The sequence below is a fragment of the Balaenoptera ricei genome, chromosome 13 (assembly GCF_028023285.1).
Source record: "Balaenoptera ricei isolate mBalRic1 chromosome 13, mBalRic1.hap2, whole genome shotgun sequence".
In the NCBI taxonomy this organism is placed as follows: Eukaryota; Metazoa; Chordata; class Mammalia; order Artiodactyla; family Balaenopteridae; genus Balaenoptera; species Balaenoptera ricei.
In genome coordinates this window covers 81,591,453-81,619,385 of record NC_082651.1, presented here as the reverse complement: position 1 = coordinate 81,619,385, position 27,933 = coordinate 81,591,453, and the positions used below count along the sequence as shown (strand labels likewise).

Below are 27,933 nucleotides of genomic sequence, written 5' to 3'. Positions count from 1 at the left end.
AAGAAGTAATAACATTCTGGAGCCTCTGGCAAGATGTGAAAGCTGTTTACTAACTCTTCTCAGAGCCTAATTTGGCTCTTTCTTGGGCTCACTTCTGTAAAGCAGGGATGGGCTCATACCACCTCCCAGGGTTGTTGTGAGGATCAAAGGAGACAATGAGGTAAAAGTGCTTCAGAAAAGGTACACAAAAGCGTGCTTGTTCATTCAACTTAACCAACATTTATTGAGTACCTACAATATTCCAGATACTGTGTTAGGAACTGGAGGAAAACTAAGACAAACAAGAAACAAGGAGCCCAGAATCGCCATTACTATCTCTCCTAGTGCCTTCTGTCTCTTTACCCCTCATGTCTCTTCTTGTCTCAGATCCTATGAGGAAAAGTGGGCTCTGCAGTCCTGTCCAATTCCCCAGCTAACTGCTTCTGTCGCAGGCAATTCTTGCTATGGCCCAAACTCTGGGCCTCCACTGGACCAGCAGAGGGCTCCCTCTGCCATAGCTCATTCAGCAAATCATTAATTCACTTATCATAAGCCAGGCATGGTTCTCGGTGCTGGGGATACAATGGTGAGCAAACATACAAGGTCCCTGCCCTCATGGAGTTCACTGTCTACCGGTGAAGGCAGACCTTAAACAAATCAACGTGAGATAAATATATATTCACAAATCAGGGTGAGGGTGTTAACGAGATGGGGAGAGAGAAGTGGAACTCAATCTAGAAGGACTCTCCGAGGAGGCACAAAGCTGAGAGCCACAAAGGATGAGAAGTCAGCTATGCACGTAGCCTGGGGAGGAGCCCTCCAGGCAGAGGAGTGGGAGGGAACACGGTGTCTTCAAAGAACTGACAGAAAAGCAGTGCAGCAGAGACCAGAGCACGCAAGACAGTGGTACTCCGTAGAGCTGGAGTGAGAGGCAGGGGCCGGACCACACTGGGCCTGTAGACTGAGGTGAGACGTTCCCTGTAAATGCACTGCACTTCCAGTGCCTTCTGTTCTCTTCCCAGTGCTGGTAAAGAAATGACTTGGGCTGTTCTAGTTCTGTCCCTCCATGATGGTGACGAAAGGCTGGAGGTTAGTTAGAGAAATTTGGCATAGTACAAACCATCAAAAAATTGTTAGCTTTATCTCCTTTACTTTAGGTGACTAACCTCTAAACTCATGTAACCCAGAACCTATGAACTCAGTGAGGGGTACCAAAGATTTTCATCCCCACCCCTACACTGATCACAGATCTACAGAAATAAACTAATTCAGTGGTTGTTGTGCCTGTTGCCCATGGACTCTTTAGTTTGCTCAGATGGCTCACATCTCTGGGGTGCAGTATTTACAGCTTAAAACCTAGAAGGGAAGGTAAATGTACACAGGTAACAGTAATAAAAGGAAGAGATAATAAGTCACAAGAGAGGTAACAGAGAGATAGGATTGAAACAATAAAGTTCTTTCAATTCCATGTTATAGGAGCCATTGAGTGCTCCTTTGTTACGAAAACCAACATCATGAAGTGGTAAATTATAAGGGATGCAAACCTGTAAGAGATCACAGGAATTGAGTAGAAATAGGTGCTCCTATGCCCTGCAAGTAGCATGTAAATTAGTTAGGGAGGTAAATTGGTACTTTTGGTAACTTTCTGGAAAGAAAGTTAGCAATATGGATCAAAAGCCTCAAAAATATTCGCTTTGACCCAATAATTCCACTTCCAGGAATCTACTCTAAAGAAAAAAAAAAAAAAGATTTATTTGTAGATTTAAAGATAAGAATTTTCATAATAAGGTCATTATACTATCAAATGATTAGAAACAATTATCCAATCTGGATTATATAATTACATTATGGTACATCCTCGTGATGTAATAGTATTTAAAGGAAGTTTCTGAAGAACAGTAATGACTTCTGGAAATGTTCAAGACATCAATTTAAAGGAACATGCCATCTAAATTACAATATGATAGGATAAATGCTTTTACAGAGGAAGGTGAGAACAATTGAGGGAATGAAGGGAAGTTTCCTAGGAATACTGATATTTGATGTAGGTCTTAAAGCATGTGTAGGAGTTTCCCGGCAGAAGGGGAAAAAAGGACCAAGTGGAGACCCCTAAATTCCGTAAAAGAAGACTGAGAAGGTAATATACCTCTTGAGAAAGGTTTGTAGCAAACATACCTCTCATACAGCCACGGTCTGCAAGCCCCGTTAGCTTTCCTTCGGTGAGTCGATGAGCCATGTCCCTGATCAGAATGAATGGGTCCCCCCCCCCCGCCCCAACCCGAGAAGGGACGGCCCTGCAGGCTGCACCGCGGGTGGGGCTGGAACCGACGCGCCGCAGCCCCTGGCCGCTGGCGCCAGGCAGATCCCTACGCTCAGGCTCCCCGCGAGAGAAATAAGTCCCTCCCAGACCTACCTGCAGCGCCAAAAAGGGACCCCTAGTGTTGACGCAGCGCGCAGGCGCAGTCGGCCACTGGCCCGCTGCCGTGTGAAGTTTCACACCTTGATGGAGGTTGCTTGAGGCCTCCCAGGCTGAAGAGAGCGACTCCCAGGTAGACGCCAGGCCGGGTGGGGGGTCCACACAGAGCCAGAGGGGACCTGGGGAACCAGAGCGTGCCCTCTGAGCTTGTTGCCTTGGTTCTCCCAAGCCACAGCCTCCCAAGCACTCCCCCGACCCTCTGGGGTCCTGCTCGCTGCTACCTCTCTGGTCTGCCCCACAGCTCCTCCTTTATCTCTTGAGTCACCCCTCTGTTCTCCCTGAGGGACAGAGGTGGGAGGGTTTGAGAGGGGAGGTTAGGAGGAAGAAAGTCTCTGGCCTAGGTGCAAGCACTGCCTTCTGGCCTGGCTTTTGGACACCTGACTTCTCTTAGGCAGCGCAGGGTTTGGTCTGACTTGTTTCTCCCTTGGGAACTGGGGACCTCCATGATTCCTCACCCAAGCTGTTTAGGGGCTGGGGCCCTGCTGGTCTTTCAAACCCAGTAATGAGCTTGGACAGGCTCGGGGCTGTTTACTTAAGGTACCAGTAGCTCTGGACAAAATCGATCTTTTTGCAGGGTTTAGACCTCCCTTGGCTTCACTTCTGTAGAATGTGGTGTGTCTGGAGGTCTGTGTATCTGAAGGACACTGGGAAATGTGAGGAGATGTTTCCTCTTTAAAATTTGAAGGTCTTGTCACCTGCACTCTCCTGCTAGTCACAGATGCCAGTCACTGTTGTCTTATACCTGTCCCGTTGTAGCCACTTACCTGCCTAGCCCCTGAAGGTGATGAGCTTCCTGTCACTGGAAGTTCACTTCTTTGTGGCCTCACCTGTGGAAGTTCTCACAAATGCTTCTTCTCCTCTGACCCAGATCATGGCTCACGTGGATGAAGCAGCCCGCCGGTTGTCCAAAACTGGATCAACCCTCTATGCAGTGCTGGAGCTTAAGAAGGGCGCTTCACCTGAAGACATCAAAAAGGCCTACAGGTTCAGACATCAACCCCTTATTAAATCCTGCAATTCTCCCCCTTGAACCCTTTTCCCTCTACCTTGCTTTCTGACCCATTTTTAAATCCCCAAGCCTTCACTTTGGGGCCAGGTGGGGCCATCATCCTCTTCATTGTGACACGGGAAGGAATGTAGACTTGGGCTGCTTGCCTCCATCCTTTGTACCACATCTCATGCATTCTTTCTTCACCATCTAGAGACCTATCCCTGTCATTCATCCTAACCCTCCCTCCCCAGCCATTCCCATCCTCTTCCCACCCTCCTTTGGGTATTGCTTGGGTAGGAGACTGGCATTGAAGTATCATCCAGACAAGAATCCAGGGGACCCTCAAGCAGCAGAAATATTCAAGGAGATCAACACAGCCCACTCCGTACTGAGTGACCCTAAGAAGCGGCAAATTTACGACCGGCGTGGCTCATTGGGAATATATATATACGACCACTTTGGCGAAGAAGGCGTCACATACTATTTTACGCTGAATAGTTGTTGGTTCAAGGTACACAATTCTTCCTAGTCTCTTAAGAATAAGGAAGGAGGGGAAACCCTCCTCTCTTAGGACAGCTAATCCTCCTCTCCTAGGACAAATGCTTCTGTTGTCTCATATAGCAGGTGCTGGAAGGATTGAGGGAGGGGAGCTTGAATGGAAATACACAAGAACTGCCGGATTGAAGCCATTCTTTCCCACCTTTTAGACGCTTGTCCTCCTGTGTGCTCTGCTTACCTGTTGCTGTTGCTGCTGCTGCTGCTGCTTTTGCTGTGGAGCACTTAAGCCACCACCCGAGGAAGCAGCTAAGAAAAAATATGAGCCGAATGTCCAGAATCAGCCTCCAAGGCCAGGTGAGAACCACAGGCAGGGACTGGGATAAGAGCTGGCACAGGGATGCAGGAAATGGTTGGGGGTGAAACTGTGAACCCCCAACTATGGGCGTCTCAAGTCAGTACTGGGGCGAAGTGAAGAAAGAGAAGGGGATACACTTGGTTTCTGAGTTTGTTTATGCCGCACACTGACAGTTTGAATGTGATGTTGGCCTCCTATGACTGTTAAGCTTAACAAATGGGGGGTGGGAGTTAAGGAAAAGAATGGGGTGGGGGACTGTGCCTAGAAAAGGCAGTAGTCGAAGACAAGTTAGAGGATGCAGTTCATTGCATTTACTCAAAAGAAAGGTAAAGTGCCTGAGATTATCCCCTAAAGTGTGGGTTGACTGACGTTCACACCAGTGCCACCTAGTGATGTGAATGCATAACTGCAAGGTCACCATTTTTTCACCAGTGGACTAAAAACTTGTTACTAAATGTTTACATACGTGTTTTTCAAATTCCATCACAGGACGCAGAGACCATTTTAGAGGAGGGGAAGATAATTCCAGTGACGATAATTATTAAAAGATGAAGAAGAGTGAGGTATGAAAACTGAAATGCAGCAATAATTAAAGGGTAAGAAAAGGATAGACACTAACTTCAGATGAGTCATTAGTGGAAAGTTTATATCTTTATAGTATGGACTACAGGTATTTGTATCCTTACCTATAGGGGGTTGGCTTTAAATTCTGGGTGATCATTCCTTCTGGTTAATAAGATGCCATCTTCTTCTGCCCTTAGGTGCTGACCCAGTGAGGGTGCCTTCCGCTGCCCAGTCCGCTGGACTCGGTGAAGAGAAGAGCAAGTAGCCCTGTCCTGACATTGACCCTGATTTTCCCCTCTACTTGTAAGACTCCCATCTTCAGAAGCATCGATGGCATCCATCCCAGTGAGGATGCCATCTTTGTCCTTGATGGTATAACTGACCCTGGCCATACAGGGTCACCCAGCTATTCTTCTTTTCAGCTGCAGTCCCAATTTTAATCTGTTAGAGAGCAGCCCTCATATCCCTACCCTTGTGAGGTCTTAGGCAGTGATGACAGTCTTTTCCTGAGCATTCTTTTTCCTGTGCTTTCCTTGGGATTTGAGCCAATGTCAGCTGGTAGGGTCAGCCACTTGCGATACCTCCATCAGGATCCTGATAACCAAGCTGGATGGATCCTGTCCTGGAGCTGCTATACCAGCTAACCCTTCTTTGCTGCAGTTCTGTGTACCAGCAACTCTTAGTGTCAGCCACATTCCTAAGCGAGTACACCTTTCTGGCGGCTGGTCTCATCTTCTTCTGGTGCCCATGCCTTTGGCATTGCCAGCCACATTCCATACCACCATGAGACAACTCAGGAAAAGAATCAATGCATTTGAGGCTTAGGGGTAGTTATCCCACCTTTGGATTCTCCCTGGACTGCAGCTGCCAGCATAGCACCCATTAGCAGGGCGCCTGTGGGTTGGCTGAAGTTCACACCTCAGTGCCTGCCTGCCTCCGTCCTTTTGACCACATCTTATGCAAGCTGATCACTATATGTTTTGTTCTTAAAACTGGGGCATGAAACGTGTGATAGGGTAAAGACTGCACTCTTACAGACCCTTTCCCCATGTGTGCCTCATCGCACTGTCTGTTTGGTATCCACATCACACCATTTCCCGTCTACGCAGGGTCAGAGTCTAGTAACTCCTCAAACTTCTCTCTCCTGACTGGGAGAGGGGCTAAGGGATGTCAGTGAATAAAAGAGCCTTTGTCCAATCCCAGTGCATATGTTGGGCCCCAAAAAGACAAATTGTGCCTGGGATAGAGAAGAAGTAGGAGAAAAAGATAGAGGACCAGTGTGCACATCTGAGACCAGCCTGCCCTGGAGAGCAGGAGTCCAGGACAACTGTGGAGCTGGGGCAGAGGCTTCCCAGAACCTTGTGATGATGCCTTTGTCAGTGCTCTAAAATTCCCCTGGAGACTGATTCCACTGGTGCCCGAAATAGGTCCCTGGCATTCCAGTCCTTTCTGCCCAGCTCAGCTACTCTCAATTTCCTAACAAATTTAAAGTCCTTGGAGTGGCTCCAGTGATGTGTTCATGGACCAGAATCCCATACTTTCTCAGGGGCGTGCTCATGAGGTAGTTCCAGGCCCTGGCACACCTGCCAGCTCCAGCCTCCTGGGCTTCTTTTCCTAGGGGGATATAAGAAAGGTCTGGGCAAAAACAAAAATGGGTCCAGAAGTGTTGAACCAGAGCCTCTCTCTCATCTCTGGTGCCCTTGTTCTGAATCACAGGGTTCAGAGGAAGAGGGCCAAGGTCACTGGCTAAGCCTCGGAGGCAGAAACTTTCACTAACTGTAGGTCTGGCAGGATCTTTCCTCCCACCCCGAGCCATGGATGGTGCCTCTCATACAGGCCGATTCAGATTCTGTGTCACTGCCCTGGAAGAGGGGCCCAGGCCAGAGCATGGGGGTCAGGGGCTCACAGGAGCCCCCTGAGTAAGAGCCACTTTGCTGTCCTACCTTCCACCATAAGCGGTGAAGCTCACCCCGGCTCTTGCTCAAGGGAGTCACCCGTTCCTGAGTGAGTCAGGGTCACTCGGTGACAGCTGTGGCTCACCTTACATGAGCTAAATTGGGAGCTGGAATGTCACACACACATGCCCCTTGTTCCCCACCCCCACGTTAAAAAACAATCTCCTCTTTGGGCAGTGAGAGACAAACAGTGCCGCCCATAGAGTGGACAAGAGTGGTTTGGGAAACAAAAGGAGAAATTTCCAGGGACAGAGCCATTCAGGGAGGGAGGGATAGAAAAAGCTACGTGTGCCTGGCTGGGGTACAGAGCAGAGACTCAGGAGAGACAGAGAAGTGTCTGAAAACAGCGATCTAAGACAAGGCAAATTGTTAGAGGAAGGGACAGAAGAGATAGCAGAGCTATTTCGGGAGTGAGCAACAGAAGGGAACACAAGAATCTGCAGACTGTCTAACGTAAACGAGGAAGGGTCCAGAGGCAGTGAGGGAAGGCCAGGACCAGGGTCAAGGCCAGGGTAGGCACGATTGCTGAGGGGATGAACTTCACAGTGGGTTTCAAGCCGCTGCTCGGGGATGCACACAGCATGGACAGCCTGGAGAAGCAGCTCATCTGCCCCATCTGCCTGGAGATGTTCTCCAAACCGGTGGTGATCCTGCCCTGCCAGCACAACCTGTGCCGCAAGTGTGCCAATGACGTCTTCCAGGTGGGCCGGGGCAGGGGCAGGGCCGGGTAAAGCAGTGCAGACTCGTGGGAGACTTCTCATCGGGTCAGCGCTGAGATCCCAGAAGGTGATGGGAGGAGGGTTCCATGAGGTGGGTGGTGGCTGTCCTGGCTGAAGAGCAGAAGAAGAGCCAGGGGTCCTAGCAGATCCCAAAGTAAGCATGAGTCAGCAGCTGCTCTGCAGGCTGGCGAGTACAGCCTGTGCGTGGACAGCCGCTGGGATGCTGGTATCTACAGAGGAAAGGAGACCCCCTTAGAAACTGGGAGGGAAGCGATCCTCCACCAGGCTGTGTGACAGTCTGTGCTAGACTCTGCATTCCAGTTTGGAGTTTGAGATTTCGAGAACAATATGGAAAATCTGGAGAAAATAGCAGTGAGATACTGAAACGTTAAAAAATAAACTCTGTGAGAAAGGTCCATGATGACAGTGAAACTATTTGTATTTAAAGCAAAGCCGAACGCATCCATCTCTGAGGGGGGCAGAGTTAGACAGTGGGCAGGGGACTGGGAATCCTCCCCAGCTGAAGTTCGCACCTGTGTCCCCCCTCAGACTGGTCAGTAAAGGGACCTGCTTGTTAAAAGGGATTGAGGTCACTTAAGCAGGGAAAAGGCAGAGAATAAATTTTGCTTCCCCAAAATGTAACCAGTCTTGGCTTATGTGTGGTCATGGAGCAAAGCATAGCTAGTCAAATTCACAGATATCATTTTAGCTCCTGGTTTCAAAAATAAAAGCACATACCAGAATGGTTTATATAAATGGGTTTTCTTTCTTGCCCCGTGCCCTGGTGTAGGTTCTAGTAACCTATAAAATGAACAAAGATCAGGGAGAGTGAGGGATAAAGGCACGTACACACACACACACACACACACACACACACACACACACACACCCTTGCAAATGAAGTGAAAACTCAGAATAGACCAGAGCTGGCTGGCTTAGTGGGCATGGCAGTGATAAGGAACATCATGAGCACATGTTCTTCATCTGTATCAGAAATTATGAGGAAATGTGTTGAACACGTGATTTTCAACTTAACCGAGAAGCTGTTTCCCTTTTAAGTTCTTTAGGGGCAGCATGTTTGGGGGAAAATAATGGGCTGGCGAATTCAGGTCCACAGCTGTGCCCTGTGACCCACCCTTTGCTGTCTGCCGTCTTCACTGAACTCCATGGTCTCTCCTGCCATCTTCCCATCAAGGCTTGTGCCCATCTCCTGTTCCTCTACGTGTCCAAACCTGCCATTATTTGGCTCCAGAGAACCTCGGAGCCAGTGATTTTCCCCCTCTGGGATCTGCTTATCCCGGGCACTAAGTCATGTACCAGAGGCTATGCCTTGCCCACTATCTTGGGTTTTCCCTCGGTCTTAGTAACACTGAACATCCTTCAGGCTGAGATGCCTAGGAGGGAATGACAAAAAGATTTTGCCATCCCTCCTCATGAATTTGTAGTGAAACGTCTTTTCATTAGAGCCTGAAATATGTGAAAGCAAAACAAAGTTTTGAAAGTGAAGGTAACATGTTCTGTAAAAAATTGGTCAGAATATTAAAGTACATGGCACACAGTGTCGTTGGGAAGAGGACCCAGGGACGGTCCTCCATATGGAGGCTAGAAGATGTTCCAGTCCATCCTCTGTATCTAGACACACTGTTTTGGTTCCTTGAAGCTCTGGAATACTGATCTGGGCCCTGAGAGACCTGGGAATTGTTTGGTACAGAATATTTGGGAGAGAACATGATTCCCAGAGCTTTGGGATGGTTCTGTGCATCTGGACTACTGTGTATCTTTTAGAGTGCAGGGCACCCCTGGGCCCTCCAAGGAGAGAAGTTGAACAGCTCATTTCCTTGCTGCTTTATTTGGGGTGGCCTGGTGGGAGGCTGACCCAGTTCTTCAGCTGCACTTATGTATATACATCTCAGTAGATCTCCCTGTGAAAGATGAGCATATTTAATTTCTTCACACATTGCCTCCACATTTTGACAACTCTAGGCATAATCAGATTGTCTGTTTTCTAAGTATGGCGACAAGAATAGGACTTGTGGTTTCTCTCTCTTAAAACTACTTAGGAAGAACACCCTTAGAACGTTGCCTAGAAAGTTAATAGGACTTAGAAAAGTGATACCAGTATATTATACACCCCCACACACACACTTTTTTTTTTTTTCAGACGCTATAGGAATTTATATCATGAAAAGTGAATCTTCACCTCAGGCCCTATGTAATTCCCTTCTCCAGATGGAGGTAGCCATTACCAACTTTCTTGGGTATACTTCCAGAAATTTTCCGTGGTCCGGTAGACGTTTCTCTGTGTGTGTGTATACACACACGTTTAAACTAAATTCATCCTATACCTGCCTTTGTTTGCTCTCTTAGCCATTGTTTCATATCCGCACATTCTGATATGCACCTTCGTTTTGGGACTTCCCCGGTGATCCAGTGCTTAAGGCTCTGCACTTCCACTGCAGGGGGCACAGGTTCAACCCCTGGTCAGGGAACTAAGATCCCGCAGGCCTTGCGGCACAGCCAAAAAAAAAAAAAAAAAAAGTTCATGCACCTTCCTTTTTCATGGCTGTATAGTGGTCCATTGTTGTAGCTGGGCCACAGTCTGTTTAATCTGCACTCTGAAACATTTAGATGATGCCCAGTGTTCTGCTGTCCTAAAAACTGCTGTGATGGGCAACAAACAAGAATTTGGAGGGAGTATGATCTTATAACATCAGGTTAACAAAAAAGCCAGGAAGCAAAATCTTAAAAGTTAAAATATTTCATTGAGGTAATTCCCTGGCAGTCCACTGGTTACGACTCCGAGCTCTCACTGCTGAGGGCCCAGGTTCAATCCCTGGTCGGGGAGCTAAGATCCCACATGCCACACAACACGGCCAAAAAAGAAAAAAAATTTTTTTTTCATTGAAAATGTTGAACCGTATTAAGGGTTTGGGAGGAAATCATCCATGATCCCACCTCCTCCAACACAATTATTTTCATGTTTGCATATTACTTTCAAGTGCTTGTCTCATATTTTTACATAGTTGCCATCACAATTTAACTAGTTTTCTTCAGAGCTGTGATACAGCTCTCTCTCTCTCTCTCTCTCTCTCTGAATTTAAACAGAATAAAACACCAAAACACCACATTAACCTTACCCTCTAATTTCTCTCTCTCTCTTTCCCCACACTTGCACCCACTCAGCTACCAAGCATTTTGACTAGAGGAAAGCTGTCGGTGTGGGAATTTGACACAAACATCTTCCCATGTGTTTCTGAATTTGTAAACTCTATTCACTCCTAAACTACTTTAAAGCAGCCTTCGGTTTATTTTTATACCTGCCCCCACTTCACTGTGGGCACTTGTTTATGAGCTGCAACCTGTTGTAACTTAACAGGCAACTAGAAGGCCTTGTAAGAAGGTTGATCAGAAACAGCTTTTCTGGAGGGTGTCCATGTAGGGAGAGATTTACAGAGATGGGGATAGCAATAAAGGGGTCTCATTCTCTCATAAAGGGCAGTCTGGGAAAGAGATGACCTCTTTTACTTCATCCCGAATTCCACTTCTTTACCGGCTAATTGTTAGGACCTGCTGTCATCAAGTACAGGCCAGCTGGTGAAAACCCTACACAGCCTGTCTCCTTGGCCACTTCCACCTGCTACTGAGGGCACCAAGACATCCCCACCCCAGCCCAGCCTTGGGCAGGTCTCCTTTTTGAGAAATTGGTTCACTGAAATTTTGTGAATTGTGTTAACCTTGTAGCAGGCTTAGGATCTTACTTTAGGGAAGAAACTGGGTTGAGTGGGAAACAAAATCATAGACAGAGATTCAGCATTCCTGGGCTCAAGTCCCACCAGCTTCTTCCTTAATTTGTCATGTGATGTAAAGCAGGCTATTTCACCTCTTCAAGCCTGTTTACACATGTATGGATGAAACGGAGGTTTTAAACTGATCTTTAACATCCTTGTAATTCTAACAATCTGATTTCACAAATTCAAGAAATATCATTATGGATTTCCATTTTTTCAGGACTTTGCATTCTGTTACTAGTGTCCTACCTTGGCTCACTCTTCTGCTTACCAGCCCTCCTTTCAGCCAGCCTCCGTTCACAAACCCCTGTGCCACACTCATTGCTAGGTTCTGTCGGGCAGAGCTAGCTCACCACCCAAAACCCCTTCTCCACCCACAGCTCAGCTTTTGCCGCCAACGCCTGTATTCTTCTAAAGCTCAGAGGAAGAGGGCCAAGGTCACCAGACCAAATGTCTGGTCTTCTGCCACCATTTTCCCAGTTTCTCCAGTGTATTCTGAGGGTCTGGCACAGAGTATCTGCGTGGTCCACTATTCATCATTGGCCAGGCCAATAGTTTAGGGGAGGTAGCCTCCAACAAGCCCCCTTACATCCTGGGCCAGTATCTGCAATCAGCATCACTCTGGATAGCCAGGAAAGTGGGAAAACATTCTGAGATAAGAATAGATTTGATAGAGAAACTGCGTTCACGGAGCATCTTTCTAGATGGAACATTTCTGTTGGATGCCATGGACCATTACAAAAGAAATAGAAGGCACCATATAGCTCTTATGCCACACAAAACCCCTGATCATGGCCTAGAATTCCATGTATTTATTCCATTCCATTTTATCCTTCACAGTGAAGAAAGAACAGTTATTTCATGTCCTGTGGTTCTATGTGGTCATATATTTTTAAGGTCTAGATTAAGATTTTTAATAACCATTTGTACAGTGCTTTATAATTTATAGAGTACCTTCATATGTGTGATTCCATTTGAGTTAGAATCAATGTCATTTCCATTTTACAGGGGAGAACACAGGAAACAGGTTACAGTCACACAAACAAAGGGACAGAGTAGGGACATAAATGTAGGTGTTCTGTTTCCTAGAGTGATGGAATTTTCTCTACACATCACATTATTGGCCTGTGAAATTTTACTTTATGGGGCTGGCTCCCTTGTGTAAATGTAAGATTTAAGCAAAGCTATTTCTTAGTCTTAAAATAGAAAGATTAACAGAAGCAGAAGATAGCTTATGCTAACTGGATACTGGTCAGCTGAGAGATCTTTAGCCCAAGGTGGAGACTGTCAGCTATGGAGACGTATTAAGGAAGTTGCCATGCGCACCTCAGAGTATAAAGTTCCTATTTGTGATGAGACCATCTGGGACTCACGATCAGGGCAGGAAGTAATCTCTTTTTGTGCTATAGATCCCTTTTTAGTTTGTGAAGCCTATGGATCCTAAGGACAATGTATATGTGTGTTTTTTTAAGAACAGGGTTTTTAAGTGCATAAAATATATATGATTATAAAGAAAAAGCCAGTTGCATTAGAACACAGCATGCAGTCTCAGTGGGGGTGATATTGCTCCAATTTTATCTGTGGTATTAAAAAAAATTTATTGCAATTTTACTTTTTATTTATTTTCTGCTCTTATGTAAAACTTTATTTCCCAGCTCTGTTGAGGTATAATTGACAAAATTATATATATTTAAGGTATACAACATGATAATGTGATATATCTATACACTGTAAAATGATTACCACAATCAAGGTAGTTAACACATCCATCACCTCACCGTTTCCATGTTTGTGTGTGAGGGGTCTAGACTCTCTCAGCAGTTGCCAAGTACACAACATAGTGTTATTAACTACAGTCACCATGCTGTACATCAGCTCCCGGGAACTTCATTTTATAACTGAAAGTTTGTGCCCTTTGACCAACAGCTACCCATTTCCCCACCCCGAGCCTCTGGCAACTGGCTTTCTAATCTCTGCTTCTATGAGTTTGACATTTTTAAGATTTGTGGTGTTAAAATTTAATTGCGGGGGATAGCAATTGGGGGGAAATGTCTTAAAAGGCTCTTAGAAGAGGCAGGAGTGAAAAAAAAGCTTGAGAAACGCTGGAATATAATTACCAAAATAATTAGAACATGTTTTTTGATAGAGTAATATATGTGCTTCTCGATTAACACATTAAATAATGAGATGGGGGAATTCCCTGGCGGGCCAGTGGTTAGGACTCTGCGCTTCCACTGCACGGGGCATGGGTTCGATGCCTGGTCAGGGAACTAAGATCCCACATGCCTAGCGGTGCAGCCAAAAAAAAAAAAGAGAGAAGGAACAGTGGGCCTAATAACTACTATAGTTTAGAAGTAGTGACAAGTATAAATTGTTTTTGGAGATTTGATCAACAACTGTAATGCGATATGAAAATACCCATGATTTCTGTTGGTGACAAAGTCACAGGTACTACTAAACCTACGTGGTTTGTTGCCTACCTTCATAATTGAAGAAAGCGCTCAAGTTCTGCTAGGCACATTAGTGAAAATGAAGATGTAATTGTTTTCCCATCGAGGCTCACAGACCCCTTAAGTTGTAGTCATGGATCTTTTGGGGGCTCTGGCCCCCAGGTTAAGTTCTCCAGCATTTATTCCCCAGCTCTGTTGAGGTATAATTGACAAGATTATACATTTTGTCATACGAAATGTATACAGCATACAGCTTCCGGTGTCTCCCCAAGCATCTAGGCTTGAAATGCCTGAATTGTCTTACTCCCTCCTTTCCCCACAGCCCACCCACAGCCAAGTGATTGGCCAGATTCCACCTCTGGCATCCCTAGTCTTTGCAGGATTACTGCCACTATCTGAGGGCAAGCCTGTGACCTGCACTGACTATGGCTCTTGCTTCTGATCTGTGCCTTTAGATCAGAAGCAAAAGCCATAGTCTCCTCTCCCATGTATCCAAATCACCTCTGTTAGATTAATATTCACTCTAATTTTCTCTTGCAGTTTAGAAACCTTGCCTATAAAGTTAAGTTCAGATCTTTACCCTTGGATTCAAAGCCCTCCATGATTTTACCACAATTATTTTTAAAAAGCCCTTCTTGGGGGTTTCCCTGGTGGCACAGTGGTTAAGAATCCGCCTGCCAATGCAGGGAACACGGGTTCAAGCCCCGGTCTGGGAAGATCCCACATGCCACGGAGCAACTAAGCCCGTGCGCCACAACTACTGAGCCTGAGCTCTAGAGCCTGTGAGCCACAACTACTGAGCCCACGAGCCGCAACTACTGAGCCCACGTGCCACAACTGCTGAAGCCCACACGCCTACAGCCCGTGCTCCGCAACAGAGAGTAGCCCCTGCTCGCCACAACTAAAGCCCGCGTGCAGCAACGAAGACCCAACGCAGCCAAAAAAAAAAAAAAAAGAGCCCTTCTTGGTAAAACCTACCTTTCTAGCTCCCCCCCCAACCCCGCAACCCCCGCCCGTCTCAGGACTCCTCTGTCTGTAACCTAAACTCCTATAGTATCTCTGGTCTCCTGAAACTCTTTCCTAACGACCATCTCCTGCTTCCTGTCTACCCTGTCTTCAAATGGTATCATCTTAAACACCTCCTTCCCTCGAACTAACATGGTTCCTTACGGTCTCCTAAGTAGCGTTTTCACTTGTTAACTCGCCTGTCACTCTAGCGCCCCCTTTTCATTCACGGCAGGATTGAGCATTGCACTTTTTAAAAGTAAAGGGTTTTTTTTTCCCCCAAACCCAAAGTCCTTGTACAAAATTTGGAAATTATATTAAAAAAAAAAAAAAGGAATCACCCACAATTCTATCACTCAATGGAAATGATTGCCAAAATGTTTAATTTTTATTTTATGTATTTTATAAAGTAATTTCATGGTCTATACAAAGATACTTGGTAAATGTAGATGACTACAAAGAAGAAATTTTAAAATCCTGTAAATCCCATCACTCATTTCAAAATTGGGATCCTACTGTCTATACAGACTTATATCCTGCTTTTTTCATGGGTCTCTCCCCATGTTAAGAACTGTTAAAGATAGTTGCATAATAATTCCTCTATAACTCATTTAATCTTTACTATTAAATAACCAGCATGTTAACTATCTGAAAAAGCAATTTTACTGTTCCTTCTGGTTACAAAAATAATACAGGTGTATTATGTAAAATTTAAACCTCACAGATAATACAAATTGTAGAATGTATAAATCCATCTAAATACACTGGGGCTGTTTCAGAGGAGATGGGATTTCAGGAAGTGCTGACATCAGACAGGAAGAGGGCGATCCAGGGACAGCTAGGGACTGGCAAAAACAAGTGAGATACCAGATCACAGGAGCCAAAACTTTAAACAGAGTGGGATATGGTGGCCTGCAACATATGAGAGGAGAAGGTTGTTATGAAAACCAACAACTCCCTTCCCCCACACTGGTCAGTATTCTTACCATAAATATATCCATTAAGGCTCATTGCTCAGAAAACATCAGCCTTTGAAAGGAGCTAGTGCTAAGTACGAATCCTCTTTTTAGATCTGAGGAAATCTGAGCCCTAAGAGAAATTATTTTCCCAAGGTCATAAATGGCAAATCCCAAACCAGATCTTCAGATCAGTGTTACTTTCCCTATATCATCCTGCATATCATCTCTGTTAAAATATAGAGATGTTGCCAAGAATGGGTAACAATTTTATCTACATATCCAGTACAGGTGACTTTCTCAAAGTAGCCACCTAGCATTTGCAAAAGGTTTGGGATGCAAGACACACAAGTTTTGATAAGGGGAGGGAGTCAGAAAAGGGTTAGAGCAAACGTCCCAAACTTCATTCTCGTTTCACCTTCCTGATGTTTGCCAAAGCTGTGTACCACCTATGCTATGCTTGAGTATTTCTATTGAAAAGAACTCACATTTTTAAAAACTTTTTATTTTACAATATATTGGAGTATAGTTGATTAACAATGTTGTTAATCAAAAGAACTCACTTTTTTAAAAAAATAAATTTATTTATTTTTGGCTGCGTTGGGTCTTCATTGCTTCACACGGGCTTTCTCTAGTTGCAGCGAGCGGGGGCTCCTCTTCCTTGCAGTGTGTGGGCTTCTCATTGCGGTGGCTTCTCTTGCTGCGGAGCACAGGCTCTAGGCACGCGGGCTTCAGTAGTTGTGGCACGCGTGCTCAGTAGTTGTGGCTCAAGGGCTCAGTAGTTGTGGCACGTGGGCTCCGTAGTTGTAGCTCGCAGGCTCTAGAGCGCAGGCTCAGTAGTTGTGGTGCACTGGCTTCGTTGCTCCGCGGCACGTGGGATTTTCCCACGTGGGCTCGAACCTGTGTCCCCTGCATTGGCAGGCGGATTCTTAACCACTGCGCCACCAGGGAAGTCCCAGAACTCACTTTTTTTTTTTTTTTTTTTTTTTTTTATTATTTATTTATTATGTTTATTTCTGGCTGTGTTGGGTCTTCGTTTCTGTGTGAGGGCTTCCTCCAGTTGCGGCGAGTGGGGGCCACTCTTCATCGCGGTGCGCGGGCCTGTCACTATCGCGGCCTCTCTTGTTGCGGAGCAGAGGCTCCAGACGCTCAGGCTCAGTAGTTGTGGCTCACGGGCCCAGTTGCTCCGCGGCATGTGGGATCTTCCCAGACCAGGGCTCGAACCCGTGTCCCCTGCATTGGCAGGCAGATTCTCAACCACTGTGCCACCAGGGAAGCCCCCAGAACTCACTTTTAAAGTTGAAATATTTATCATTCTCAATGACAAAATCCATGAAAAATCACCAGTTTTATAGGCTGGTTATTTTTTCTAATATGCATTGAGATAAACACATAAAAAATTTAAATGTCCATCCTCGTATCACCTGAAATCTTCACACCTGTCCTCAGTATGTATGCTGTATTGGGGGAAGTACTGAGCACATGGGTAGCACAGTGAGGCCTCTAAGCAACATGCGTGTTGGGCCATAAGCTCGAGGGCCTGGAAAATGCAAAAGAAAAACTTTACTATTTTATTACCAGTCAAATTTAGCCCCAGTACCAAAGGGCATATATGTACACGTATATATATATATATATGCTTCAGGGTCTAGCAAAGGAAGTGGGGCGGTGTGGAGTTGGGTGGGGGAAACATTGCCAAAGCCATCACAGAAAGGAAGGGGTGCCCTCGAGGTTAGGAGGAAAGCCAACCAGAAGTAGGATATGGCAGGAGGAGTTGAGCTGTGGAAGAGGGAGGGACTCTGGGACCCAGGGATGAATGTCAAAGCTGCGCTCATCTGTGGCATCTGCTCCAGGGAGCAGCACCACCCTGTGGCCAAAGCGATGCAACCCTCCACCTCGCCCGCCCTGTGTGCTCTCCAGCTCCCAAGAAAGGTGGTGTTCTTCAAACAAGGGATGGACGGTTGACTGCCTGAGTACTGATTGCCTCTCAGAGCCCCTGGTCCTGGGAGAATGGTCATGGTTAGCCAGTGGGATGAGCTACCACAGAAATTTCTTTGGCAGGTGGGGAAGCGATGAAGAGGTAGAGTGCCTCGCCAGCCCACCTCAGGCCAATCCCTGAGGTCAGTCCTCATGTGGGGAGTCTGAAGTAGGACCCTTGGCCAAGATAACCCAACAAGTCCTGATTACTTTTTCTTTTCTTTTGTAATACTGTGGTAAAATCCACATAATATAAATTTACTATCTTAACCAGTCTTTTTAAAAATTTATTTATTTATTTATTTGGCTGGGTCTTAGTTGTGGCATGTGGGATCTTTAGTTGCAGCATGTGGGATCTAGTTCCCTGACCAGGGATTGAACCCGGGCCCCCTGCATTGGAAGCGTGGAGTCTTAACCACTGGACCACCAGGGAAGTCCCTTAACCAGTCTTAAGTGTGCAGTTCAGTGGCATTAAGAACATTCACATTGTCGTTCAACCATCACCACTATCCATCTTCAGAACTTTCATCATCCCAAACCGAAACTCTGTACCCATTAAATAATAACTCCCCATTTCCCCTCCCCCAACCCCCGGCAACCACCCTTCTGTTTTCTGTCTCTGTGAATTTGACTATTCTAGGTGCCTCATATAAGAGGGATTATACAGTATTTGTCCTTTTGTGACTGGCTTATTTCACTTAGCACAGCATTTTCAAGGTTGATCCATGTTGTAGCATGCAGTCCTGGTTACTTGTGTCTCTGTTATTTTCTACTAAAATCTATGTGACTTTTATCAGTATCATATATTCTACTTCTTACTGTGTCAAATGTGAATTTTCTTTCTATGTTGATAACATATTTTACTTTCCTTAATTCTGCCAGCTCACTTTTTTCTTCCAGCTTTGCTCCCTTATATCTCTTCTTTAATTAAGGAGACTATGTTTTCTTCATTTCTTTAAAAATGTTAGATTGAAATTGAATTGTTTGCTGGAGCAATTCTTCTTCCAGAGGGTTTTCTTCATCTGTCCTTTGCTCATCTTGCTTTCTTTTCCCTTTTCTTTTTGTAATATCTTGGCTTGTATCTCCTGTTAGATCTCTTCTGCTTATCACTCCTCTTTGTATAGGGGTAGCTTTATCTGGTGCTGAGGGTGAATTCTTCACTCAACCCTGTTTACCTTGGCTTCCTTCCTCTGTTCTCTTAAATGCAGACTGGCTAGCTGGATGTTGTCATTGGTTTGTAATCTCTGTTTAGCTCTTTGGCTTCTTTGGAAAACAGAGGGGTATGACCTGGATTAGTAGGCAGTTGAGTGTCCCAATTTGGTTATGTTGCCTCAGAATATTTTTCACACAGAATCTGATGAATTATCTGCCGTGGGGGCAGGGAGATCCATCTCCCCTGAGATTTGAGCTATTTCTTCTTTTCACAGACAAGCAGATCATTCTGGTTGCCCGCTGGGCCCTCTTAGCGCTCCGTGGCAACGGGATTTTGGTTTGATGGGTCATCTTTTGTTTATTTCTGCTCAAATAACTTCAATCCACAGTTGCACAGTTGCAAAGTTGATTTTTAGGCTGTCCTCTCTTTTCTGTGTGACAGGTTGTTGTTTGGTCCTTCATGACTCTTTTACTAAAATGTTTCACCTGAGGCTCAGAGAGACAGATGTTAGCTCTGGGCATCATTCTTCAATTGGCCTAAATTTTATTGTATCTGACAATGCAGTATAATGATTATTAGGATGGGCTCTGGGGTCCGAGTGCCTGAGTTCAAATATTGATTCCGCCACCTATTAGCTGATGACCATGTGCAAATTTATTTAACTTTTCTGGGCTACAATTTCCCATGTTTGAAATGGGGCTAATGACATGAGGATGAAATGAGTTAATACAAATAAAAGGACTTAGAGCAAAGCCTGGCATAAACTAAGTGTTCAATAGGTGTTAGCCTTGTGGTTATATTTCTTGTAGTCCAAGTTAGGGGGTAAATGTTCATTTCCTCCACCATCTTTACAAGAAATTCTTGAGGGTTAATTCAGTAATGTCTGGAAAGCCCACAGCACAGTGCTTGACACATAATAGGCCCTCAAAACATGTGTTGACTGTTAAATAATGAGTATAGAGGAAGAGTGCAGCGAGAGAGGGAGGTTAGGAGAGGCTACTTAGCAGTTTGTCTTTGCTCTGGGTCAAGACTTTAGAATACGCCCCCTTTCCTCCCATTCAGACATTTACTGAGCACCTTTATATGCTTGCCACCAGCAAATCAAAGAGAAGATCCTTCCAGGAGTAAGTCTGCAGGCTTAGAGCTCTCCTAACACCATCTTGCTCACTTGGATTCTAAATATTGAAAGATTATTGTATTAAGCAAACAAAAGCCCAGCGATCTCACACTTTAACCCAGTCTTTAAACTAAACTCAACAATATTCATACAATTCCAGTTACTGAGAAGGACAGATGCACAAACACAGCCTTGAATAATCTCAAGCTAATCCGTTCTAGCTTTATGATGGGCTAAAATGTTAACTTCTTATAATTCTAAAGAAATTCCCTGACTTCCCTGGTGGTGCAGTGGCTAAGAATCCTCCTGACAATGCAGGGGACACAGGTTCGAGCCCTGGTCTGGGAAGATCCCACATGCCGCGGAGCAGCTAAGCCTGTGTGCCACAACTACTGAGCCCACATGCCACAGCTACTGAAGCCCGCGCACCTAGAGCCTGTGCTCCACAACAAGAGAAGCCACCGCAATGAAAAGCCCATGCACCGCAATGAAGAGTAGCCCCCACTCGCCGCAACTAGAGAAAGCCCGCGCGCAGCAATGAAGACCCAACGCAGCCAAAAATAAATAAATAAAATAAATAAAAAAAAAAATTCCCCCAAAATGTAGTATTTATGATATGCCTGTCACTCTCCCCAAGATAAGTCACCCAATTCACAGTGGGGCCACATTTCCTGCCTTGCCTACATCTCTTGCTACCAAAGGATCAAATAAGACTCTGGACTTGGATGCCCTCTATGTGCTATAGGTGCTGCTGCACACGCATTAGGGTCCTTCTGGTTGATGTATAGCATAAGGATTTGGAGAATTTTATGGAACCCAATTGCGGGAAATACACCTGAACATACAAAGTCACAGGTGACTCTCTCTCCATTACTCTCTAAGAGTGCATGGTATTCCAGCCAATTAGGATTAGGTTCGGCTGTAAAAGACAGAAAACCAAAAATAACAATGGCTTCAAGTAGGTAAAATTTTTTCTCTCCAGTGAAAGTATGGGTAGGCAGTCCAGGACTGCCTCATAAGAGACTCACTCCTTTTATCTTGTTGCCATTCTTGACATGTGGCTACTTCATGGCTCAAGATGGCTGCTTCAACCTATGCCAGTCCATATTTTTAAAAATTCTTATTTACTTTATTTATTTTGAGCTGCGTTGGGTCTTCGTTGTTGTGTGCAGGCTTTCTCTAGTTGCGGTGAGCGGGGGCTACTCTTTGTTGTGGTGCGCGTGCTTCTCATTGAGGTGGCTTCTCTTGTGGAACATGGGCTCTAGGCACACAGGCTTCAGTTGTTGTGGCACAAGGGCTCAGTAGTTGTGGCTCGCAGGCTCTAGAGTGCAGGCTCAGTCGTTGTGGCACACGGGCTTAGTTGCTCTGCGGCATGTGGGATCTTCTGGACCAGGGATGGAACCTGTGTCCCCTGCATTGGCAGGTGGATTCTTAACCCCTGCGCCACCAGGGAAGTCCTGCCAGTCCACCTTCATTCCAGCCAGCAGGAAGGAGAGAAGAGGAGGAGTAGGGCATGCCCTTCCCATTAAAGATACTTCCTAGAAATTGCACAAAACATTTCTATTTATATACCATTGGCCAGACGCAGTCACCTGGTCACACCCAGCTGGAAGGGAGGCTTGGTCACATGGTCTTTATTCCATGTGTCTTGCTAAAAACTCAGGGGCTCTATTATTGAAGAAGAAGGGGTGAATATCGAGCAACAATAAGCAGTATTTACCAGTCTTTCATCTCTGCTGCTCTCCCCAGATTGACTGTTTCTCTTCCTTGCAGACCAGCCTTCTCTGTTCACAGTGTCTGACCCCTCACACCGTCCACTTGCACAGATTTTGGGGTGGCCACAATGTCAGCTTTTAGCCCAACTTCACAAGTCTTTTTTCAGTTCAAAAGCTGCAAATGGTCTAGTCACCTCAGCCTCTGTGACTCGATTCCAAGTTCCTAGAGAGAAAATTTGATTGGTCCTGTTGGGTCAGGTGATCACCTCCTCAATTCTGAGCCAAGCATCTGTGGCCTGGGCCATGGCAGGGCTCTCCCGTTTAGGATGCGATGGAGCAAGTTCCCTAAGAAGTGTAAGCGGGAGGAAGTGGTGAGCAGCTCTGGTAAACCCTTCTTCTGAGATTCCTCCTGTCATAACACGCAGCCCACTGGATGTGGTTGTCAGTTTGCTCTCCCTGAGGGTAATGTGATGTACCTGTTCATGTTTTATGCCCAGAGCCTAGCAATTACCTGACACACTCAATGTTTATGGTAGAATAAATAATCCAATCTCGTCCTTAATTGTACAGAGGTTGAATGCTTGACCAAATATGCATAGTAGGGCAGTGTTGGGGCAGCACAAGAACCCAGGACTCCTGATTCCCAGTCCCTGGAGTGATTTTCCCGAATTACCCGGCTCAATATGTCTGCCCCATTGTTCAGCACTTGTCTCCGTGCCCCTGACCGTGGCTGCAGAGAACGTCCCCCAGATGTGGCCCGTGAGAGCCCCAGGCTGGAGGATTGCAACACTCAGAGTCCATTTCCTACTTTGGCCTTCCTGCTGAGGTCAATGTCTCCCCACAGCTCCAAGCTGGGCCGCTTTGAGGAGAGATTGCCCTAACTAGGCTTGATCAAGCTAGGCTCTGGATGCAGGGACACTCAAGGAGGTGGGCTGAGTAACAAGGCAAAGGTGGGAAAGTCTCCATGGCCACCCACCAAGAGCTGCTCTCAGAGGCGCGTCCAGCCATAGAAAAGAGCTGATGCTTCCTCTTCACCACTCTCCTACTCCCCAGTCCCCGTGATATTCCCCCTGCCTCCTCCCAGTTCCCCCATGACTCACTGTGCCTTTCTCTCACGCTCCCCGTCCCCACAGGCCTCAAACCCTCTGTGGCAATCCCGGGGCTCCACCACTGTGTCTTCAGGAGGCCGTTTCCGCTGCCCGTCTTGCAGGCATGAGGTTGTCTTGGACCGACATGGTGTCTACGGCCTGCAGCGGAATCTGCTAGTGGAGAACATTATCGACATTTACAAGCAGGAGTCCTCCCGGTGAGCTGTTAGGGTCTCTTGTTTCTCTAAAGTGCAGGGCCTGGGACACAGCCAGGGAACCCATCAGGGCCAGAAGAGAGGAGCTGAAACGATCAACCTGCCTCTTCAGTTTAGTGATGAGAGGACTGGACCTGAGAAGAGGAGGGACTTGCCCCCAGCTCGTCAGGTCACCCAGCTCAGGCAGCCTCTGATTCCTGGTTAGTGCTTCCCCCTCTTCACCTGGGGAGGGGCTGGCTGTCCACCAGCAAGGTCCTTGCCAACCCTCCATGACGTCCCGCCCCATGGGACTTCCCTGCCCTGGAATAGAAACTACTCTTGGATCTAGGTCTCCGCTATGCCATAGCTCTATTCCTCAAAGGAAGAGCCCCGTGGAAGTCACTCGCCTGCCCAGCCACAGCACCAGCTGCAGGGGCAGAGAAGGTGGCGCTGGGTGGTGGAGGCTGAAGAGAAGGTGTTCATGGAGCCTCACACCCTTGCCCCCCACCCAGCCTGGCCCCTGACCTTCCTGCCACCCTGTCCGCTCCTCTCCAGGCCGCTGCATTCCAAGGCTGAGCAGCACCTCATGTGTGAGGAGCATGAAGATGAGAAGATCAATATCTACTGCCTGAGCTGTGAAGTGCCCACTTGCTCTCTCTGCAAGGTCTTCGGTGCCCACAAGGACTGTGAGGTGGCCCCACTGCCCACCATTTACAAACGCCAGAAGGTATCAAGCAGCAGAGGGAGCAGGCGTGTGGGGGTGGGGACATAGGAAAGGGTCTCAAACTATAGCCTCTTACTCCACTTGGTTTCAAAGGCAGGCAGATCAGGGCTGAAGTCCCAAGTCTATGCGTGACTCAGTGTGTGACCTTGGGTAAGTCACTTGACCTCTCTGGCCCTCACGTTCCTCACTTGTAAAATGGGGATGAAAATGCTTACCCCTGAGAGCTGTAAGGATAAAATGAGAAATGGATGCAGTATGGTGGACTCTCAAGGCCATCTCACTGTCACACATCTAGATTCTACATAAAACATAATTTAAAAATTAAATTGGTAGACACTTAGGAAGTAAAGGAAAGCTCCAAGTGCCGGTGAGGTGGGGAGAGGAGGAGGGGAAGTGGGATGAGAACAGAACCCTGAGTGATAAGCACGGAAAAGGCAGGATTTCCCACAGGGCAAATTATTACTGAACTAGAGAGATGAGATTATGCCTCCAAACTCCTAAAAGGTGGGGGGCCTGCAGTGAGGACCCCCAAGGATCCCAGGTTAAACTGGAATCCCAGGAATCCCTAAAGTGGTCAGTTGTGCCACCTGGCTTTTGACAAAAGCAAATGCAAATTCTGCCTGGAGGAAAAACCCTCAATTTAGGCCTTGGGTTTTTCTTAGATTAAGAACAACAAAAGATTAGCTCATGATTGAAGATACACAAAGAAATTCAGATACTGGAAATACTGAAGAACGGAAAGTCACTTTGCATAAAATGCTTTAAAATGGAATTTTAAAATAAGCAATAGGGACTTCCCTGCCGGTCCAGTGGTTAAGAATCTGCCTTCCAATGCAGGGACAAGGGTTTGATCCCTGGTCAGGGAACTAGGATCCTACATGCTGTGGGGCAACTAAGCCTGCACACCACAATGAAGAGCCCGTGTGCTGCAACAAAGATCCTGCATGCTGCAACAAAGGCCCAATGCAGCCAAAAATAAATAAATAAATAAATATTTTTTAAAAGCAATAATAGACTATCAAAAATGCAGATCTGACAAAGAACCAAATACAACTTTTTGAAATGAAAATATAATTGTTGAAATAAAACATTCAAAGGATGAATTAAATGACAGATTTCTCTCAGGAAGAGAGGACTGGGGAATTCCCTGGCGGTCCAGTTGTTAGGACTCCACACTTTCACTGTTGAGGGCCCGCGTTCAATCCCTGGTCAGGGAACTAAGATCCCACAAGCCACAGGGCACAGCAAAAAAAAAATTTTTTTAATTAAAAAAAAAAAGGTGGGGAAGAGGGGACTGAAAAAACCACTTAGAATACAGTACTGGGAGATGAGGAGGTTGAGAATGAGAAGGTCTAACATATATCTAATCAGAGTCACAGAATGAGAGAATAAAGAGAATGGAAAAGAGGCAATATTATCCTAATGGATAATCATGAAGAATTTTTCAAAATTGATGGAAGGCATGAATCTACAGATAAAGCATCTAGGCCAGTGCCTGGCATTTGGTGGATATTTGGTGAATGTCTCTTCCTTTCTCATTTGGTGGTGGAGGACTTCCTCTCTCCACCTCCTTCCAGAATCCATAGAAGGTGCTTCCACACTTCTTGAATGGCTCCAAACTCTCTAGATCTCTGTCAGAGCTGCCCTGAAGATGCCCTAATGGTGGAGGGGAGGGGGCAGTCCTTTCCTGGGCAGCCTGGCCAGGGTGGGGGGGGGGGCACAGCTCTTGACTAGGTCCTCCAGCCCTAAGTGCTGGCCTGTGTGTATGGCAGAGTGAGCTCAGTGATGGCATCTCGATGCTGGTGGCAGGCAATGACCGTGTGCAAGCAGTGATCACGCAGATGGAGGAGGTGTGCCAGACCATTGAGGTGAGCCTGGGATGGGAGGGAGGGAAAGTTTCTGGACTCCTGGAGGTGGATCACAAGTAGTGGGATGTGCTTACCAGGCTGCTGGTTTGAATCCCAGCTCTGTCCCTGACTAGCTCTGTGATTTTGGTCCAGTAACTTAACTTCTCTGTGTTCAGTTTTTCTTGTTTTTAACTATATAAAATAGTGATGAGAGAATGATATGTTAGCTACCTCATTGGATCTTTTTGAGAATTAAATGAGATAATACAAGTAATATAGACAGCACTCATGAAGCTTCTTTAAAATATAGTGTTATCTGCTGAGAGAGTAGATCTTAAAAGTTCTCATCACAGGAAAAAAAAAATTTGTAATCTATGTATGGTGCTGGATGTTAACTAGACATATTGTGGTGATCATTTCACAATATATACAAATATTGATTCATCATGTTGTACACCTGAAGCTAATATAATGTTATATGTCAATTAAACCTTAACAAAATATATATCATTATTATTACTGAAAAGATCTGGGAATCAGCAGCCCTTGGCTGGAGTTCTGTCTCTGCCACTAATTTGTGGTGTAATCGACAGGTCACTTTTCTTCTTGGCTGTCTGTGACTTCCATTAAGTCGGGAGTGGGACAAGTAGCCCCGTGCTCTCCCAGTTATGAGGTCTCATCCTTGCTTCCGGTCTTTCAGGACAACAGCCGGAGGCAGAAGCAGTTGCTAAACCAGAGGTTTGAGGCCCTGTGCGCAGTTCTGGAGGAGCGTAAGGGTGAGCTGCTGCAGGCGCTGGCCCGGAAGCAGGAGGAGAAGCTGCAGCGCGTCAGGGCCCTCATCCGCCAGTACGGAGACCACCTGGAGGCCTCCTCTAAGCTGGTGGAGTCCGCCATCCAGTCCATGGAGGAACCGCAGATGGCGCTCTATCTGCAGGTGGGCTTTGGGGGATGGTGTCAGGCTGCCTAGTGGCTGCAGTGGGGGCCTTGACACGCGGAGACCGGGTTCAAGTCTTATTTCTGGCACCTACTTGCCCCACGGCCTTGGGCAAATCACCCCCTCTGAGTGCATTATTTCCTTAACGAATTGGGACGCGCATCCCCACCGACCCCGCAGGACTGTGTTGGGCACCAGAAATGGGACTTTGCCAGAGGTTGGCACAATGCTTACTCTCACCCTCTTTTCTTCCCTGCAGCAGGCCAAGGAGCTGATCAATAAGTGAGTAGGTGGAGTGGGAAGGGAAAGGAAGGGGCCGAGGGGGCTCCGCTGCCACCGGGAGGGGGTGAGGGTGCTGGGTGTTTCCAAATGAGCCGCTGCAGCTGCGGTTGCCGCAGGGTCGGGACAATGTCAAAGGTGGAGCTGGCTGGACGGCCGGAGCCGGGCTATGAAAGCATGGAGCAATTCACCGTGAGCGTGGAGCATGTGGCCGAAATGCTGAGGACCATCGACTTCCAGCCAGGTGAGGGAGCGAGGATGGGAGGGGGCGGCGGGCCGCTAGGACTAGGCGTCCAGACCCTCCAGGTTGGGGGTCGGGGGATGGGTGCAAGACGGCCAGAGAATCGGGGACTCCAGCTCACCCAGCCTTCCTTCCGCCCAGGCGCTTCTGGGGAGGAAGAGGATGAGGAGGTAGCGTTGGACGGGGAAGAGGGCAGCGCAGGGCCAGAGGAAGAGCGGCTGGAGGGGCCGGAAGGTGAGTGTGGGCATTGGCGGGGTCTGGCTGGTACGGCCCCTCCCCCAGCGATCTCCCTCTCTGCTGCATCAGGGATCGCTTGGGGCCCCTACTCCCAACCTCAACCAGGAGGGGTGCGCCCCCTAGCGCGCGTGCTGAAGTACAACTTTCTTTCCCACCATCCATTCCTCTGGGGGTTTGGGAGTCCGAGTTGGGTGGGGAAGTGGAGGAGAAACCCTCCTGGCTAGGGAAAGGGAGTGAGCTGGGCTTTGGAGTTGCCTTGTCTCTTTGGAGCGCCCGCCCACCGAGCTTTCTTTCCCGGGGACAGGCCTGCACTGACTCGCCCCTGTTGGGGAGGCTGCGCACCCGCGGCCTGGCGCTCGGGTGGTGAAGGACCTGAGCAGGGACCACCCGCCACCCAGCTCGGAGCGCCGCCGCGGGGGAGGGACTCAATAAAGGGCTAATGCGTCCCGACCCGCAGCTCCTTTCACTGCTCACTCTCTCAGCCTCGGCTTCGGCGACGATCGCATCACCATCCATCCCAACCTTCTCCTAATCTGGGACCATTTCGGGGGCGGAAGTGGAATGAACCCCTATTGGGCACCTCCTCGATATCAGGCACGGATTCGCAAGCCCAGTGCCAAGAGGGTCGGGGGTGGTGCGGCGGCACCGGGGCTTGAGTTCCTGGGAGACTTGGGGACGATGGGGACCGCAG

At 47.1% G+C, this 27,933-nt stretch overlaps 2 protein-coding genes and 1 non-coding gene across 3 annotated transcripts; 2 read left to right on the top strand and 1 right to left on the bottom strand.

Annotated features, from left to right (window-relative positions):
• Positions 1 to 3,326: 3,326 nt before the first annotated feature.
• Positions 3,327 to 5,233, top strand: DNAJC5G (DnaJ heat shock protein family (Hsp40) member C5 gamma). The gene is made up of 5 exons (XM_059942971.1): positions 3,327 to 3,439; positions 3,744 to 3,957; positions 4,154 to 4,298; positions 4,789 to 4,862; positions 5,061 to 5,233. The coding sequence occupies exons 1-4, from the start codon at positions 3,327 to 3,329 to the stop codon at positions 4,842 to 4,844; spliced, it is 528 nt and encodes a 175-aa protein (XP_059798954.1). The 3' UTR covers positions 4,845 to 4,862; positions 5,061 to 5,233.
• Positions 5,234 to 6,996: 1,763 nt separating this feature from the next.
• Positions 6,997 to 27,692, top strand: TRIM54 (tripartite motif containing 54). Its single transcript, XM_059893377.1, has 9 exons — positions 6,997 to 7,519; positions 22,832 to 23,004; positions 23,536 to 23,707; positions 25,477 to 25,572; positions 26,252 to 26,485; positions 26,745 to 26,767; positions 26,884 to 27,008; positions 27,147 to 27,239; positions 27,547 to 27,692. Exons 1-9 carry the CDS (start codon positions 7,352 to 7,354, stop codon positions 27,555 to 27,557), a joined length of 1,095 nt encoding a protein of 364 aa, XP_059749360.1. The 5' UTR covers positions 6,997 to 7,351; the 3' UTR covers positions 27,558 to 27,692.
• Positions 18,074 to 18,146, bottom strand: TRNAW-CCA (transfer RNA tryptophan (anticodon CCA)). The gene has a single exon. It is a non-coding gene; the product is annotated as a tRNA-Trp (tRNA).
• Positions 27,693 to 27,933: the final 241 nt, after the last annotated feature.